This window comes from Pomacea canaliculata, linkage group LG9 (genome assembly GCF_003073045.1).
Source record: "Pomacea canaliculata isolate SZHN2017 linkage group LG9, ASM307304v1, whole genome shotgun sequence".
In the NCBI taxonomy this organism is placed as follows: domain Eukaryota; kingdom Metazoa; phylum Mollusca; class Gastropoda; order Architaenioglossa; family Ampullariidae; genus Pomacea; species Pomacea canaliculata.
Window position 1 is genome coordinate 20,507,432 of NC_037598.1, and position 19,012 is coordinate 20,526,443.

The 19,012-nt window shown below is 38.9% G+C and overlaps 3 protein-coding genes across 10 annotated transcripts in view; all 3 read right to left on the bottom strand.

Annotated features, from left to right (window-relative positions):
* The window catches only part of LOC112572610 (neuroglian-like), a 32,348-nt gene extending 15,591 nt beyond the window's left edge, over positions 1-16,757 (bottom strand). Inside the window, exons 1-4 of one of the 2 annotated variants that reach the window (XM_025252368.1) lie at positions 16,605-16,757; positions 15,754-15,849; positions 15,365-15,470; positions 15,055-15,250 (exon numbers count right to left, since the gene is read on the bottom strand). In XM_025252368.1, the coding sequence (XP_025108153.1) occupies positions 15,055-15,250; positions 15,365-15,470; positions 15,754-15,805 (354 nt within the window). In that variant the 5' untranslated portion in view covers positions 15,806-15,849; positions 16,605-16,757. Of the gene's footprint in view, positions 1-15,054; positions 15,251-15,364; positions 15,471-15,753; positions 15,850-16,269; positions 16,293-16,604 lie in introns of those variants that run through there. The other variant, XM_025252369.1, reaches the window with a different exon arrangement.
* The window catches only part of LOC112572607 (neuroglian-like), a 170,281-nt gene that overhangs the window by 24,936 nt on the left and 126,333 nt on the right, over positions 1-19,012 (bottom strand). The window lies entirely within an intron of this gene.
* LOC112572612 (neuroglian-like) lies at positions 1,188-12,989 on the bottom strand. Its single transcript, XM_025252370.1, has 14 exons — positions 12,860-12,989; positions 11,842-11,944; positions 11,120-11,310; positions 10,706-10,837; positions 10,290-10,448; positions 9,564-9,745; positions 8,535-8,720; positions 8,018-8,210; positions 7,779-7,888; positions 4,479-4,529; positions 4,078-4,287; positions 3,314-3,551; positions 2,534-2,667; positions 1,188-1,793 (listed from the first exon to the last, which is right to left on the bottom strand). The coding sequence occupies exons 2-14, from the start codon at positions 11,913-11,915 to the stop codon at positions 1,575-1,577; spliced, it is 2,079 nt and encodes a 692-aa protein (XP_025108155.1). The 5' UTR covers positions 11,916-11,944; positions 12,860-12,989; the 3' UTR covers positions 1,188-1,574.

Here is a 19,012-nt window from a genome sequence, read left to right on the forward strand (position 1 = left end):
CTCAACGATGATAAAACGGAAGCCCTCCTATGTTCGAGAAAAAGAAATTCATCTTCACTCGTTTGTCCACCAAATCTACTTTACATCCTCTGTCAGGAATCTGGCATTCATTGTCACTGCAGACATGACTATTGCTGTCAGTCTACCGGTCATAATAGACATGTTACAGCTGTCAGGCTGTCTATAGTGAGCTACGCAAGATCAGCGCCATCCATCACATTCTGTCTACACGCACTACCAACACTCTTGTCTGTGTGTTTGTTTTATACAGACTTGATTACTGCAACTCCTTGCTTGCCGGGTACCCTGAATACCTTCTTCACAATTCCAGAAAGTACAGAACTCTGCTGCACGTCTGGTGCTTAAAGCTCGGAAACGGGGATCACGCCGCCCTCCCCTCTCCTTCGTTTTCTACACTGGCTTCCCATCCGTTCTGGTATCCTGTACAAACTGTCCGTGCTGTGTTTAATTTCTTTGCTGGCACCTGCCCTGATTATTTCTCTGAACTGCTCTTCCCCTACGTCCCAGCTACACAGCTCCACTCCTCATTTGATGATTGTCTCCATGCTCTTCCTGTTATCAAAACAACAACATATGGCCACATGATTTTTGGTTATTGTGCAGCGAAACAATGGAACTCTCTCCCTTTCCATATCCGCCACCTACCCACTATTGAATCCTTTAAACATGCATTGAAAACACACTCTTCCGTAAACATTACACCTAACAACCTTTCCCATATTCTTGTCCTTTTTCACACCCTTCCTTTTTGATTATGTTACTCTCTGCTCTTGTTTTTGTTACTGGTTCTTCTTTGCGTTTTCTGTATTTGATTTTATTCTTCGTTAATACTCAGTTTATTCTTGTATAGTTTCATATGTTATTTGTTTGTATTCCTGTCCCTCGTATGTTTTCCATGTTTCGTTCTTTCTTATACGCTTAGAGCATGCTCCTTAGGAGCGTGAGTATGCGCGCTTTACAAATTTTGTTAAATCAGTAAATCTAATTCAGAAAATGGTTATCAAGTAAAGACTAGAAAAGAAAGCAGCAGAAAAAGGAAGACCAGCCAGATAGCTAAAGCCAAAGGGACGCAAAGGGTTTAGTTATCGCAAAGAAGAATAGTTAAATAGCTATTAATACCAAGCTGACACATACTTCCTCAAAACAAAAAAATTCAAGACCAGAAGGTAATGATAAGGAATGTAACTATTCACATTAAGCATGGTGGACAGATTGATGCGAAAAGCATTTAAATACATTAATCACAAGATAGAGACAAAAACAATTGAAAAATGGTGTAAATCAAAGTCATCGTCTAATAGCATTAGTCTACAAACCAAAAAAGGAAGAGCGGCATCCCTGATAGCATTTAAATATTTTATAAACGCTTACAAAGCGTCTCTGCCATTTGTAAACGTTTACAAAATGTTTAAATATTATCTGGGACAGACTTCTGGAATCACTAGACTAAAACAGTAGACACTATGAAAAGAATCAAAACGAAAATATGAATCAATACATGCATCTGCACTTGTGCAAGTTGGTGTTCTGTGTGTTTATCTACGCATTGATTTCTAAAGTCCTGCTTTTGTTTGGAAGGTCACAACATCTGTTGGCCGTGAAACATAGTAGTTGTTCATCACAGAGACTTGTGCCTCTACAGTGGTCATTGGTAGAAGATCATGGACAGTTGTTCGAAACTGTATGCCATTTCGTGAGGCAAGGGCATCCTGTGGTGAGATATTCCACTCTCTCATTGTGTCATTTTTGTACCCTCTCTGCCAAATCTGAATCTGAATATGGGGAAAAAAATATGAAAACTCTAATTCAGTCAAAGATTTACATTTGACATTTAAATAGCTCTAAGTATCATTAGCTTCAGTCACATTGCTGAGATGCTTTCACGCAGATCATTCTGGATTTTGTACCAGAAAAGAGCTGAACCAAGTTTCCACATATTTTCATTCCTGCCCACTTTAAAGAAGAACTGCATCAAAGGCTATGAAAATGTTTTTTAACCACACAGCCTGCAACAGTGAGTTCTATTTACATTTCAACGCTACTGCTATTTACACAGATTAGTTGGCATATGTCATTTTTACACATTTATATACTGGTTGATACTTTATAAAAACTAATTAAAAACACTATAATTGATCTCTTATATTATCATTATGCATTAATGCAATTCAGTTTAAAGTCATATGAGTCAGTCTGATCCTCAATGTCTGATCCTCAATTTTTTACTTTAATATTCATTACCTTTGTATTCTTTTACCTGTAACTCAGTCACTGAATGTGATTTGCATCATAGCATCTTATTGTTAGCCAGTGTTTATGATGGTTTTTTTTTTTTATTATTAGTCAGCAAAGAGAGTGCCACCCACTTTGGTTGGAATGCTGCAGGATAAACGTTCTAATTATTATAATATGGCACTTACTGCGCTCTTATTGTGTGTTACATAAAAGTCACACCATTCAGCTTTATAACTGCAAAAATTAAAAATCAGGAAGACGCGAAGACCCTTCCCACCTTGAAACCACGAAATTCCCCATTTATTGCTGTGGGTGTCTTGTTAATTTGTAGGTAGTCAAATTCCCAAGTTAACACTGCATAGGTGTCTCCCAGCTGCTCTGCCTGGAAAGTCTCAGGCACAATGTTAGGAACTGAAAAAGAAGTAAGATTATGTTAAAATGCATTACAATTTTTCTTTGAAAAAAATCAGTCCATGATCAACTGAAATAAAATCAATAATAACTAAGCCCATAATTATTATTATTAATAATAAATGCTAAATTTGTAAAGTGCATACTCACACTCCTAAGGAGCATGCTCTTAGCACCCAAGAACAAGAACGAGATATGGACAGCATACAAGGGACAATAACTAAAAATCATGTGGCCATATGTTGTTGTTCTGGTGACAGGAAGATAGACAGCATATGAAGGATGGAAAGATAAACAACAGTACTGATAACTAATAACAGTACTAATAACTAATAAAAGACATACAGAAGACAAAAAGAAGAATCAGGTAACAAACAGTAAGGATGGTGAGTTTCTCGAATTTGCAGACCAAGATAAGCAGGCAGACTAGTCAACAGACAAAAAAGTGAAAGAAAGGGTCAGATTATTACATGTGCTCTGCCCCCATTTTTTGAACCAATCTTTGACATACTAAAGATCAGCAGTACATACTATTTTCTTCATCTCATCTAAAAAAATTACAATTTGTTATGCCTTTGTATGAATACATATACATACAACTCTTATGAGACAACTTCACAACGTGAATTAACCACCTACAACCTACTTGATTCAGCTGTGAAACCTCGAATTTTAGGAGGATCTTGCATTGCATCACCCACACTGTTTTTGGCTTTCAAGGTAATAATGTATGGTTCATAGATCAGGTTTCCAACTGCAATGTATCTTTCTCTCACTCTCCAATCATCAATTGGTATTTGCTGCACACCGGTTGGATACCCTTCTCGCTCATACTGCAAGATGTACATAAAACCAGGGCCATTCTGCTGAATCTCTGGCATTGGCTGTAAGAGAAATGCAAAAAAAGTATGAAATGCATGCAGATGACTATCAAATTATCAATCCAAAACAACGAAAAAAGCATACCTTGCAAAACTAATCTGATTAACCCTCTTAGCACTGCATAAAAGTTGAAGTATTACAAAGACTGGCTAGTAACTGAAGACTGTGAAGATAACATTAGGTGAAGCTTGTTTGTTATTATTGCTGGTCTCAGGCAAATATTAGACCAAAAAACCTACACATTTTTGGAAAGGAGAAGACTTGAACTTTGCAGGAAAAGTAATGAAAACCACCTTTCCCATTCTTCCGAGGCAAAGCCCTGATCCTGGCTCATTGTGCTCCAAGGGTTAAAAATGTTCACACTTTTAAGCAAAAATCATACAAAAAGTCTAAACCATGTACACTTGCAAAAGTAGATTGATAAAAATGTTCACACTTTCAACAGAAATCTGTTAAAGGTCCTAACCATTATCATTTTAAACTACAGATGCATGTTTACACATGTTTTCCTAGGCTCAGATCACTTACTGTCCATTTGATATGCAGATACCCAGGTCTGTCTCCAATCGTCTGCAGATTCTGAGGGTGCATTCTTGGACGATCGGGTCTAGTTTTGCAAGTAATTAAAGTAGGAAAGCTGGGTTCACTTTCTCCAATCTGGTTGTAAGCAATGACACGGAAAGTGAAGTTAGCCCAGGAAGTCAAGCTCACATTTGATACATTGTAGTCAGAATCGACCTGAAAGAATTTGTAAACGTGAGGAATTAACATTTAATACATCAGTAACATGCAGAACAAAGATAACCTATAAAGGGTACAGAACAGTTATAAAAAGGTTATTTATCGTTATTATCAAGTTATGGTTATGTTTAATCTGTATTTTTTTCATGGTATTTTCAAACAGGATTTCTAAGGGTAAATATACTTACTCTGACTCCGAAATTCCATGTATCTGGACTGAAACTTGTGTTGTACTGAATCACATAGTACTATCTATCTATCTATTCCTCTTCGTGCATCAGGTTGCACATAAGGCCTCAACCAGAGTCCGCCACCGATGTCGATCGGCTGAAACCCGCTCTAGGTGACCCCATGTCCAGCCCTTTCCTTTCATCTCCCTTTCCACTGTTCTTCTCCAAGTTTCCTTTGGGCGGCCTCGTTTTCTTCGGCCGTCTGGAGTCCATCGTAGGGCGACTCTGGAAAGGTCTGCTGTCTGCTGGCGGAGCACATGTCCAATCCATCGCCAACGCCTTCGTTGAACCTGCGTGGTGATGGACTCGGTTTCAGTTCTTCGGTGGAGTTCTTCGTTGCTGATGGTATTTGGCCAAAAGATGTTAAGTATGCGCCTGAGGCATCTGTTTTGGAAGACGTCAAGCTTGTTACTGATGGTTTTGGTCATCTTCCATGATTCTGATCCGTAAAGGAGGGTGCTGATAACATTTGACTTGAAGATTCTCAGTTTGATCTTCTGGCTGATGTTTTTTGCCTTCCATGTGCTCCTGAGTGAGGCGAAGGCCTGGCTGGCTTTCGCCAGTCGGGCTCGAATCTCCACCTCCGCATCCCCGGTGTTTGACATTTTGGACCCAAGATAGGTGAAACTGTCAACTTCCTCAATCTCTTCTCCATTTAGTTTGATGCCGTCTTGGACTCTGGCGTTCACTCTCATACTTTTCGTTTTCTTTGTGCTGACCTTCAAGCCAAGGTTTCCAGCTGTTTCTGAGAAGGCCTTTGTTTTTTCATGCATGTCTTGGGCGCGTGTGACAGCAGGGCAATGTCATCAGCAAAGTCCAAGTCTTCCAGCGTTGTTGTTGCTGTCATAGTCATGGTCCATCTGATCCCTCTCCTCTCACTGTCGGTGGAAGTCTTCATGATCCAGTCCATGGCCAGGATGAAGAGGAACGGCGACAGAATGCAGCCCTGCTTCACCCGGTACTGACGTTGAAGGGTCTGTGAGCTCCGTGTCACAGACAACCTGGGATTTGAAATCGCTGTACAGCATTGCAATGACCTGAACAAGTTTTGCAGGGACTCCGTAATGCCTCAGGATCTTCCATAAGGACTCGCGGTGGATGCTGTCAAAAGCCTTCTCCAGGTCGATGAAATTGATGTACAGCGGTGTGTTCCATTCGTTGCTCTGCTCCAGAATCTGTCGCAGAATGAAGATGTGTTCGGAGCAGGATCGCCCAGGACGAAATCCTGCTTGCTGTGGTCGGAGGTCTTTCTCAAGAGTTGCCGTCAGTCTTGACAAAACAATCTTGCTGAAGACCTTGCTGGTGAGGGAAAGAAGTGTTATGCCCCTCCAATTATTGCAGTCTCCAAGATCTCCTTTCTTGGGTAACTTGAAGATGAGCCCTGTCTTCCAAGCAACAGGGAGCTGCCCTGATTCCCAAATTTGCTTGAAGATTTCAGTCAGCTTGGGAGCTGTCACATTTATATCTGCTTTCAACATCTCTGCTGTTATTCCATCTGCCCCTGGTGCTTTGCCGCTCTTCATTGTCTTGACTGCTGCTGTCACTTCTTCCAGGCTTGGTGGGTCTGTGCAGATGTCAAGGTCTATAGCTGCTGGCTGGATGTCTGCAAGCTGAGGGGGATCTGGTCTGTTCAGAACCGACTCAAAATGTTCCTTCCAGCGCTGTAGTTTTTCTGCCTCTCCCTCGATGACATTACCGTTCAAGTCTTTCACTGGTACATCACTGTTCTTAAACCCGTTGTTTAGCTGTTTGTTTATCTTGTACAGTGTCTTCAGGTCATTTTTACTTGCTGCATTTTCTGCTTCATCTGCCAGTTTCTCTATGTGGTCTCTTTTGTCGGTTCTTGCCATCCTCTTTACCTCTTTGTTTAGTTTTGCATATCTTTGTCTGAGTTGTTCTTTCAGGCGTTCAGATCTGGTGCTGTTGATTCTTTGTTTGGCTGACTTTCTCTCTTCTATCTTCTTCCATGTCTCTTCTCTGATCCACTGTTCTTTCTTTTTCCGTTGGAAGCCCAGTATTTTCTCTCCTGATTCCTGTAAGACTCGATTGAAGTCGTCTAAGGTCATCTCTTGTTGGTCTCCTAGTGCTTGGAACCTGTTCTTTACTTCCATAGCAAAGGCCCTTTCGATGACTGGATTTTTCAGTTTGCCAGAGTCCACTCTCTGCTGACGTGCCTGTTTTCCTCGTGATCGACGTAGCTTCAGGGAAACTGTGGCTATCACAAGAGTGTGGTCACTGGCAACGTCTGCTCCTCTGTAGGCTCTAACATCTTGAAGTGAGCTCCTCCATTTTCGGTTGATGATGACATGGTCTATCTGGTTCTTTGTGCTCCCATCTGGTGATGTCCATGTTGCCTTGTGGATGTCTTTGTGTGGGAAGAGTGTGCCACCAATCAGTAGGTTGTTTTCTTCACAAAAGTCTGCCAGTCTCTCTCCGTTGTCATTGATGGTTCCGATTCCATGTTTTGCCCATGACATGCTCCCTGCAGGTGTTGTCACTTCCCACCTTGGCATTGAGATCGCCGATGATGAGCAACATGTCATGGGCTGGAACGCTTTCTGAGGCTGCTTGGAGCTGATCGTAAAAAGCATCCTTGTCTTCTGCCTCAGAGTCATTTGTTGGTGCATAGCAAGCTAGCACTGTCAGCTTGGTGTACTTTGAATGGAATCTTGCTCTCAAAAGCCTGGGTCCATAAGGCTTCCATTCCAGCAGTGCCTTTTCCGTTTTCTTGTTGAGGAGTAGAGCTACTCCTTCAGAGTGCTGAGCGTCTGATCTTCCTGAGAACAAGATGGTATGTCCTGACGCTAGTCTCCTCTTTCCCGTGCCGGTCCATCTGACCTCACTGACTCCCAGGATGTCCAAGTTGTAGTTGTCAAACTCCTTGACTAGTTGGAGCATCCTGCCAGTCTGGTACAAGGTCTGGACGTTCCAGCACCCCACCCTCAACTTCTGCCTCGGCTTCAGTAAATCCACTGTCGGGGCGCCAGCTCCCTTTCGGGTTTGGCTGTCGTCCGTCATTAGTCCAGTCACCTGGTGTGCTTCATTACCTCCGCCATCTGTGACGAGTTCTCTGGTTTTAGTTTCTGTAACATACTTTTTTTTTTACATGGTGGGGTTGTTAGCCCTACCACAACCTAATTTACCTCTAGGTGAGGTGTCCACCTTAGTCGCCTCTTACGACATGCCTGGCTGGATGGCAGGGACCCTATTCTTACAATGCTTGCTAGGCAAGCATACCCCGGGGTCCCACAGGGGAACCACATAGTACTGCACTGGGGCATTGTTGTAGCTGCCAGGTATCCAGCTCACCGTAGCATTCTGGGTGGCACACTTTTCAACTTTTACATCAGTGGGAGAATCAGGTCGATCTATACAATGGTAAAAAAAAAAAATCAATAGGATTGTTATTCCCTCTATACCATGATGTGCAAGTTGAAAAGTGCCAGCACCATAGACCATTTGCTTTTTGGAAATGATTGCAGATGCCAGAATCTCACCTCTAACTGTCAGCATTGCTGAGGCCTCCTCCTGGTCTAAGCCGTTGGTAGCAACACAAGTGTATGATCCAGAATCGCGTACAATGGTTCCTGATATTGTCAGAGAGTTGTTCTGTTTGTTGGTTGTCATTCTATCTGCATCAGCGGAGATTTCCTTGTTGTCCTTCAGCCATTTGATTTGCAGCTTGTCAACCTGCGAGACCATGAAATCAGGTTTATTTTCGCCTCCTTTTTCTCCAATACAAATCTACATCCTTCCGCAAACAAAACTATTTTAAAGTGTTTGTCTCTATATAGAACATCTTTGTTAAATAAAATTTTTTGCCAGACTTAGACTTTTATTATTCAGAGTTGTCCTTATCTTGCTTTAGTCACTGATGCTGCTTTTCAATTGTATCTGTGGATGCAGATATCTGCATGAAAAGTAACAACTGCTTGGTCAATGCCAACAGAAACAGATTTTCTTTTGCAGCTCCACAAGATATCACATACACCTTCCATAGATACACTTGCTTACCTCCTCTGGATCAGTGGTTGCAGAACATGTGAATGTTGCATCTGTGCCTGCATTGACCTCCAGATCCAAAGGTTTCTGCTCTATCAAAGTCTTGCGCCTTACCAAAAGTTTCCCTGAGCTGCTGGTCACGTTGAAGATATTTTTAGCTTCACATGTGTACAGCCCTGCATCTGACAATACTACTTGCTGTATTGATTAGACAAGGGAAAAAAATATATTCTTAAATCTTTATGAAATAAATGAAAGCAAAAGACATGACTTCTGATACAGTTGGCCACCTCATTAAGACCTTCCCTATTGCAACACCCTCTGAGCTTTGACCCACAAAATTTTCAGAAATGTATTTTCGCTATATGAATGCTTTAATTATTACAGCTACTTCCCCAATGCAACTCATGGTTGACAATCTGTGCTAATATTACAACCTTTTGTAGAAATCACAGGTTGGAAAAAAAGTTCACTTTAAAATAGACTGCTTCTATTTTCTGCAGAAATAATCTAAGATAAGTATATTCTGAAGGAGACTGCTTGTTGTCTTTTTATGTCACTCTATGTTTACCAAATCCTGTTAGACAAGTGTGCTACATTACAACCTGTAGCAATATCCACATTTAATTTTTTTTTAAATTGTGACCAACTGTTTGTTTTATATTGCGATTTTCATTTTTGTAGAAATCACATTTAAAGATTTGCAAGTAGTGCATTTTACGATGGTTATCTACCAGAGTACACGCGTATTCATTGCTTCCCTTTACCTGGGGAGTTCTTTCCCCTACAGTCCCCTTCACCAAAGTGTAACAAAAAAAAAAAGGCATTATATGGTTTTTCACCAATGGTGAAATCGGAAAGAATAGCCAAACAAGAGTGAAAATGACAAAGAAAAGCAATTTTCAGTGCATATTTTATTTTAAATGTTTAAATAAATGAACTTGCATGGAACTTGTGTACATGTTGAATGAAAGCAATCTGGTGGACAGAACTGAACAGGAAAGTTGTTTTAATAAAGATAATTTGAGCAAGTCAGGTTACTGTTATATAGAGCTCTCCTGAGGGCATAATCTTGTATCTGCCACTGCTGATCTGCTGATTGTCCTTGTACCACGTGATGATAGGATCTGGTTTGCCTGCTACCCTGCAGGTCAAGTTTACAGAAGTTCCCTCTGCTACAAGCTTTTCTGGATCCGGGGGAGTGAGGATTGTAGGAGCCTCAGCTGCAAAGAAATATGCAGGGCAACTTAATGAGCAAATACAGGCAGTCCTCGACTTACGATCGACTTTGTTCCGTTAATTCCTACATCGCCTTGTAAACCGAGTTTCGCTGGAACATACATACATACTGTACACAAATCCTATCCTAACACAGTAATTATCAAAAAACACTTATAAAATACATGTAATAATGAAATGAAACAGGAATAATAAACAGTAATTAAAAAAACACGAAGTTCACGTTACAACGTTTACGACGCATATTAATTTAAACCACTTAAGTCGAAACGAGGCTTTATACAGTCAATGGGAGATGTGTCGCAACCACGAAACATCGCAACTTGGAGCTGACGTAACCCGAGGACCACCTGTATTTAAATAAATAATGTCTAAATTGCCAAGTTTGGTAGGTTTCTTAATTATCTCCACCACTGCCAAATCTACTCCGTTACATGTGGTCAGAGAGATGGCATAAAACATACACACAGTTAAATTACCAAAGAAAAGATGTTTGGAATAAACTATAATCTGGTCATAAATACTCACAAAGTACGTTCAAGTAAACATCGCCCCAAATGTAGCCATGTTTGTTTGTGGCATTGCACTGGATCACCATGGCATCCTCCCGGCTGACATTTTCAAACACAATGCGGTCAGGACGTGGGCGCTTGACGCGGTCTGGGGTAATCCTGCTGTCGTTCACATCTGTGGAAAAATTGAGGTAACTGTGCAACATCAAAGTCAGCTATAATGCTTTTAAAATCCACAAAAACATACATAATATTCTCCTTGCGTTTGACACTTAACCACTGCCAATCCAGTTTCCCTGGTGTATGCTATTCATGCACCTCGAATCTACTTGCTCAGCAGCATAAAGAGAAGACATATTGTTGATAAATGTTGTTACAAGCAAATTATTATGCATCAGTTATCAGAAATAAAAAGGAAAGCTGATATAGTACTTTCTAAGGGGACCCCATTGATGAACCACCAGTAGTCTGGTTCTGGTACAGCCTTCGCCAAGCAGTCGAACTGTGCTGTGCCACCAACTACAATCTCCACATCTTGGGGCTCCAGCAGCCAGTAAGGTACCGCTAAAAATAAATCAGAAAAAACAAGGGTTTTTCATTGCTGTTGTTCCATATATCAATGCTGCTAATCATTGCACTAATTTACAACCTCTGAACCCTAATATATCCCAGAAAATATGTCCATGCAACCACCAGACTATATATATTTGTGCAATTTCTCCCTTTCTTGATAAACTTTTTAAGAAAAGAACATTTGTTCAGCAAAGAATTGTTTTTTTAGGCTCTGTTTCTATCAATTTAAAAAAACAAACTTGTTTTCAAATGGTTAAATGTACCAATACTCACACTCTACACGCACAGACACAGTTCTCCGAACTCGTGTCTGAGTGTTACTGTTGGAAGCCCAACACGCATAGGTTCCAGCATCCTCAAATTGTAGATCATCAATCACCATCTCCATCCCAAAAGCCAATATTTTGGCTCGATCTGGCAGTGGTGCACCATCTGTTCTTTCCCAGTGTACATTTGGTGTTGGACTATGAAGCAAAGAGTATATCGAAATCACCACACATTCTCAAGGTTATCTAGAAGTAAACGTCTGGGACAAATAATTATCAAAAACAAATGACTTAATATTCTGATGAATTTATTTTTCTCTCTTCAAGGAGAAAAACCATTTAACAATAACAAAAATTATGTATCAACAATGAACTATGTGTTGATAATCTTACTATTGAAGAAGGCATTAACTCAAAGTGTTGAAATATGGTATATGTGTATAATCAGCATAAAAAGAAAGAAGAGTTTGTCAAGAGAATTTTAATTGACCATCTAAATGAACATTATATGCAGGATGATTTCGTCAGTGAGTTTGGTGCTCACTGTCATATGACTCGATCAGTGCTTGAAGAAATGATATTTAACTCTGATGAATAATAAATATTAAACTACGAGAACAACAAAAGATCTCAAAACAACAATTGTGTCAAAATCTAGTCATTGTGAAATGTCTTCATCAACCCCATAATCATAGCTCACTGAATCTAAAACAAAAATGATATACATACTTTCCAGAAAAAATGCACTTGACCTTGAACTGATTTCCACGAAGACCAAAGTGGTCTTCTGGAGAAGCCCACATGTAGCTCACTGGACTGAGCTCTTCAGTGGCTGCAAAAAAAAAAAAAAAATAACATTTTCTCCATCACAAATACATGGAATTTCTGCTTGTGCACTATGCCAACACTTTGTTGCTTCATTTTTCACTGTCACTAATGTGTATCACAAGACCAAGGTTTTAAAAAAAATAATCTAGTATCATCAATTAGTCCAAAATTCTATAAAACAATTTTTACTTTACATCTCAGTGTAATCACTCTTCAGCTACATTCCCGAGCATAACCTTTTATCAAAGACTTTATGCAGTGGACTCCTTTTACTAACAATATCAACTGTGCGGATGGCATTCACCTTCTTCACTTGAATGGCTACAATATAGAGGCAGGCAGGTCTGTTCTGAAATCAGTGCTCATAATTTTTGTGTTTGTCTGTGTTTGGTTGGGTTTTTTTTTTTTGTGAGGCACTTTGAGCCTACCTTTGAGGGTGGGTAAAGGGCTTTCTTAATCAACTTTATCAATATTTTGCTGTGCTTCATGTCTGAATGTTTATGCAGGTGCATTTGATGCCTGCCCTAAACCAGTGTGTTTGCACACCTATGTGACTGTGAATCACTTTGAGTCTGGCTGATACTGGAGAAAAGCTCAATGTTAATGTGCTTATTTCACTATAAATCTGGAGACTATATTGGTATCAGCCATAATAATTTCTTTTGTTCTTGATAAGTAATTCATACTAATTTGCTCCCAAAACAATGTGAACAGAATTTTTCATTGTGTAAGAAGAGAATTTTGGAGAATCTATATATATATATTTACGAACAGTAGTATTGTCCTCTAGAATATGAGTAAACCTGTAAATTCAATAAATGTGTATGCAATGCTATCAAAAGACTACTTACAAAAAAATACTTGATATGTAACAGTTCAAAGTAGGCAAGTTTTAAGACATGGTTATGCAGCAACTCACTTCCTTGTGGTTCTCATGAAAAACTGTGGACCCTGGGTGCTTTGCCTCATGATTTCATTCATTGCCATGCATGCATATGCTCGTCCATCCATAGAGTCAGAAGCCTTGACGTTTGTGATTCGAAGCCGGTCTGTTCATATCAAACGAATGTGAACAATGATCAGGTGGTAGACAATGTGTAGTCTAGCAAAAGTCATGGTCAAAGGGAAATAGATTCTGGTGGCAAAGTTGTTTCCACATGAATAAAATGGTCATCTCTCTTTGCAGGTAAAATTAAAAGCTTAAGGAAGGAAAGAATGGTTTGACTTGAAGCAGTGAAAGTTCTACATTTAAGGACATTATATTTATTACTATAAAATGTTCATAATGTTCATCAAACAATTCCCAAAATTATTACTATATGCATCCCAGCAATTTCATCCTAGGCATGACAAACCATCTAGAATGAGGTTGTTCTAGACAAGGTGTATCAAGGTGATTATGTGTCCTCATTAATCAATCATGCCGTCTACAATGTGTACAGGAACAACTGTAAATGCTGCATTAAAAATCTAGTGGAGTGCAATTTTCTCACAAATAATGGGATTGAGCTTGGTTCACAATACTCTTTCCAATATGTAAGTAAATAACAGCATTCCATACATACCTATAATCATCGCGATACATAGAAAGATGGCAAAATTGATCATTAAAAATGCACATGGATATATCTACCTTGTCAATACTACAACCAATGGACCATGCGCAGTAGATGTATACAAAGATGTTATTTCACTGCTTTGACTACTTATTGCATATTATGGTGTCTGCAGGTGTGTGTTTTTTAAACAGGTATTATTCACTGAATCAAACAGTCAAGCTCATCTCAGTTATCTGGCAGAAAAATTGCAATCCACTAAATGAACCAATTATAAATACAAGAAATAAGTAGCATACTAATTTTATGAAAGTAACCAACACAAGTTTGTAGTTGTAGCATCTGATAAAGGCACTTTGACAAAACATTTATCACGATCTGTGTTCCAGTACTCAAAGTTTAGGAAAAAATAAACATCCTCTACAGAATCCTTTGCAGATATACAAAAAACAGCATATATATATCTAACATGATCTATATAGTGACATGTATCATACAACAAGCAGCATATCTTACATTCATGATCCATAGTGACACGCGCATCTAGATTTACGGCCTCAAAACCTCCTCCTGTCTTTTTAATAACCCAGAACACTTGTGATGGAGGTATACTCTCAGGTGGAACACAGTTGAGCGTCAATGGTTGTCCAAGCCTAGGAGTCAAAGTTGTATCTGATCCAATCTGAAAGTTCTGAAACGATAACCATTTCCTCTTTCTCTGTCATAAAGCTACAGAAAGTCTCAAACTTGGCTCCTTGACTCCCTTACCAAGCTAAAAAATCTGACAATGCCACATCACTCCTGCATGCTCACTACTGGCTACATTTAATCAACTCTAGTTGACTTAAAACTCTCAGTTCTCTTCTTATTGACTCTTCATGTTTTTCAGACCTCATCCATCTACATTCCGGCTAGAAATCTCACTCCTGCACTGTGTCCATTCCAAGTAAAAGACAGTTTCATAGGTGCAATATATGATCCCCTTTGCACCTAAACAATGGAATTCTCTCCATTACAACAATTGTTATTCAGACTCAAAGGCAGATTAATTTAAATACTTGTTAAAAAGTTATGTTTCAAAAATATTCTACTTTATTTATTTTCATGCATAGCAAATATTAAGCATCAGAGCATTTTATTTTACTTAGTTCTTTAAATGACTCAAATATATTTTTCTTTTACTTGATGTTCTTACTCTGGTCTTACTACTTATTTCTTTTAAGCTTGTTGATGGCATGTCTTTTTTAGTGGCTGAATTTTTCAGCATCATAGTGTGCCATTATTACAGGTTTTAGTGGCTGATTGTGCTGTGTGAACTATAGTGTGCTATTGTTCATTACAAGTTTAGTGACTGAGTGCGTTGTCAGCTTCAGAGTGTGTCATTATTAATGTGTTTTCTGTTTCAGTGTCTAGAGTTCTTATTATTTATTGATATGCATGGAGAATGCAATCTGTTTTTGCCTGTTACTTTAATTTCCCAAATCTATACTCTAATTTTGTGTTTCCGAAGAATATAAAATTACTGGAAATATCTTCTGAAAGTTTGAAAATGCCTTACCTTCAGTTTCGCCTCTCTTAAGTTCACTTTGATTGAAGCTGACACACCATAGTTGTTTGTGGCAAAACACTGAAATATACCCTCATCTCTATCTTCAGGCCTTATGAAAACAATTGTGCCAACATCAGGAAGCTGGACTACACGATCATCATATCCCTGTGGGTTGAAGTCAATTCCATTACGTTTCCATGTGTAGCTAAAAACGAAATTGAAATATCCATTAGTTTTGTTTTACAAAATTCTTTCAATGTCTACAACACAGTTTGATAAACTACTCCTTATCTTTTATTATTGGATGATAAAAACTTACACTGGATGAGGAATGCCATCTGCAACACATTCTATTTTAACTGTTTCTCCTGCCTTGTAATAAACATCAAAGGGTGCTTGTATAAAAATGCTTGGTGGGATTGTGACTGAAAAAAAGATGACAAATATTTTAAATTAGAAATTACATAATTTATAACACATTTATCTATGTGTATTTCTAAAACTGTTTTGCTTTTATATACCCAAAACAATTTACATGTCTCCTTCAAATTCAGTAATTATCTTCTATATAACTCGATCAGACTTGCACCTGCCAGGCATCAAGACCCTTGATAAAAGTATACTATGGTGTTGTAGAAAATGAGACTCTGTTATAATAGGTTTTGGTTTATAAGGCATACCATGGAAGCAGTAACCAGTTTTTCTTACCTGCACTGATTTGATTCACAAGACTCAGCAGACTTAGAGACAGCCTCCACATTTTTACAATCAGTCTGACAACAGCTTTAACACTTTATCTGAAAACTGCAGAATGCCATTGGATATCAATACAAAGATATGACTATTAATAATAACAAGGTTATTCACTTTTCTGTCATTTGCTATATTTTAATTCAGTTTAGTATCTATTTAAAGTTAACTCGTGAATCAAAAACCATTTGGTCATTCTATTATAAAAAAACACAGCACTAATGCAATTGGCTACCCATGTCTTACAAGTTAATAGGTTATAAGTTTATTCAAACGAAAACTGCTCTGCAAATTTAATTTCTGTGAATATATGTAGACAAACAAAATGTTAGGAAAATGGTTAACTGTAACTAAACAACAATAAATTTCACAAACTAAACAAGCTTTAAACACCTGCCACCATTTTGTATTACTGGTATTTGAATCTTTTTCCTAGGTGATTATTAATAAAATATTACATCAATAAGTCAATACCATGTCATTTCTGATCGTTAATACACATTATTTCCAAACTTAAATAAAACTATAAATTCACTGTGCAATTGTAATTAATTCGTAAATTGCAGTGAGGGAAAACAGAATTTCAAAAGTTTGCCTGTTTGACAAACATGGAGGACAAAGCTAATCCCGGAAGCAAGTTATCTGACAATGTAATGAAAACTCTTGTGACAGTCAACATCCTGAAACTTCTTGAAGCTGACACTAAAGTATTTCTTTTTCATAGGAACTGCATTTTATTAGCAGGTCGAAGGTTGTCTTGTGTATTGCCGAATTCTTCTGAGGATGTAACATAAGTGTGCGACACATACCTTGGGCGTTATCGGCCTCTCATCCCTGTGAAGTAATGAACATTCTGAATGTTCTCAATCGTAAACAGTAAACAACACGATGACGCGCCTCTGTTACTACGAAAACTGTCGTGTGCGCATGCGTAAGTAGCAAGGTTAAGCCAGGGTGACAGCAGTCATAAATTTTAAGACGGAGACCGGAGTTAAGACGGCCCATGCAACGCGCTTTTGAAGTATTTACTGATAAGGGAAAAGTAAAAAAAAAGTTATTTGAGTGAGTAGAGACACGTGCACTTGCGTAAGGGAAAAAGGTAGATCGGACCGATTATAAGGACGATCTATACAGGTAGTCCTCGACTTACGACGTTGATCCGTTCTTATGCGGCGTCGTAAACCGAATTTCGACTAAGTCCGATCATACGTTCATACAGTATTGTACCAAAATAACAGTACAGTACTGCAAACACTTAGCCTATCCAAACAGCTATCCTAACACAGTACCCTATATAATTATCAATAAACATAAGTACAGTAAAATATTGTGCAGTACAGTACGTTTAATAGATTGCCTTATGATATCCACTTTCTACTCCAAGGTTATGGTCTTCCTTTTCTTTGATGCACTGTTATCAGATGAGTCTACCTTTCGTTTGGGAGCCATAATGAAGGGTGTTATGATGTGCAGGAGACTCGTTTTCTTTGTGTAACCGGGTACAGTGTACAGTACACTGAACTCTATGATTTCCGCCGCACGTATAACAGCACAGGTAAGGGTAAACAACACACCCAAGGATCGAACAGACCGGTTATCAGTTCTAATTGCAGCAAAGAAGGCCACTACTCACCTAGCTATCCACAGAAGGGAAAAGTTCAAAGCATAACCGAAAATGTCATACTAGGCCAAAAAACGGACGATTGAAACGTGACCACTGGAAAGGTGAATGGTAGATGTTATTCCATATATTAAGATAGCATTGTTATAAACTTCCCTGCTTTGGGATTTTTGTGCTGTTTTGGATTTGTAAAAAAGGGTCTTTGGTAGCACACAGGTGCTTGTAGTTTGAACATAACATCTATTAATTGGGCTCTCTGTGTTCATTGGAAGGTCGGTGCAACAGGCCTTAAGCAACAAGTCATTATATTTTCACTGTTACTAGGAAATGTTGTATAAGTTCCTGTTCTAGTAGAAATAGATTAATTTTTTTTTTAAATCAACTTTTATTGCTGCTTGAACATTATGACTTAATATAATGAACTTATATTTGTCAAAAGATTTTAGAATGTTCAGGATTACAAATTCCCATCTGAAATAGTAAACAGCTACTTTGGGGTGGGGGTTGGGGGGAAGAAGTCAGCTTTCTTTTTAAGGTTTGGGTATTTGGGAGGGTTGGTTTCTTTCTCACCTTTCTTTGATAATACAAATAACTATTAGTCTAGAATCATCGCACCTGTAATTAAAAATAGCACACTGATTTTGTGGTTGCACTGCTTGGAATATATATCAGTTTCATTCACAAAAATACTGCATACAAACAGTGAAATGTTTATTATCATAAAACAAACACCAGATAAAAACCGTCTCTGGTAGCTCAGGATATCTTGTATAAGACCGCACAAGCATCTAGTGAGTCAGTGCTGAGCGTGCCTTAGTAGCACTAACCAGTAACAAAGTACAAAATGTCCACATTCACAAGGCATGAAGAATACTGAGGTAGGTGGGATGGATTGAGGGGCAGAACCGTGAAAACTTTTTCGCCGCACGATATGTGCTAAGTCCTGATGGCGCTGCACGTGTCTTGGACTGTGTTAAGTCCACAGACAGTTCTGTCACATTTTGATTCCAAGTAGGTTCGTTGAAATGAACCCGGCTTACATGCAAAATCCGTCCCACACTTGACTGTCAAATACAATTGTGTCACAACATGAGCAGTCACAATTGTTGCAGTTGGTTTCTGTGAGTTTTTATCTAGCCTTAAACTTTTTTTGTGCATGTTCACCACAAAGTTAATGAAAGGCAGGTCTCTTCCTGACTGCCAATGGGCTGTGCAAAATTCCATCTCTCTTTTAGACAATGCGAAATTCCATGTTTCTTTTAAACAGTGTCATCACTCTTTGTAAAGCGTGGATTCGCATGTATAGAGGCCTCTCCTCCCTGTACAGCTGACCAGCTGACATCAGCTTGAAGGCAGTCCTCCATCTTGCACCTAGGCACAAGCAAGCTTTTCTCCCTGACAAAAGCCCTTTTTAGGCTCTCCTGGGAGCGTGGATCTCAGGGATGCCTAATTTTAGGAGGTCTCCCTCGCTTCCTTTTGGGAGGCTGGCATTCTTCATTCGGGATCTCATCTTTCTCCCAAGGCCTGCTTGCTGGCTGATTTTGCACAAGTGCGAAAAGGTCCACACCAAAGTTAATTTTTTTCTTTACGCAGTAC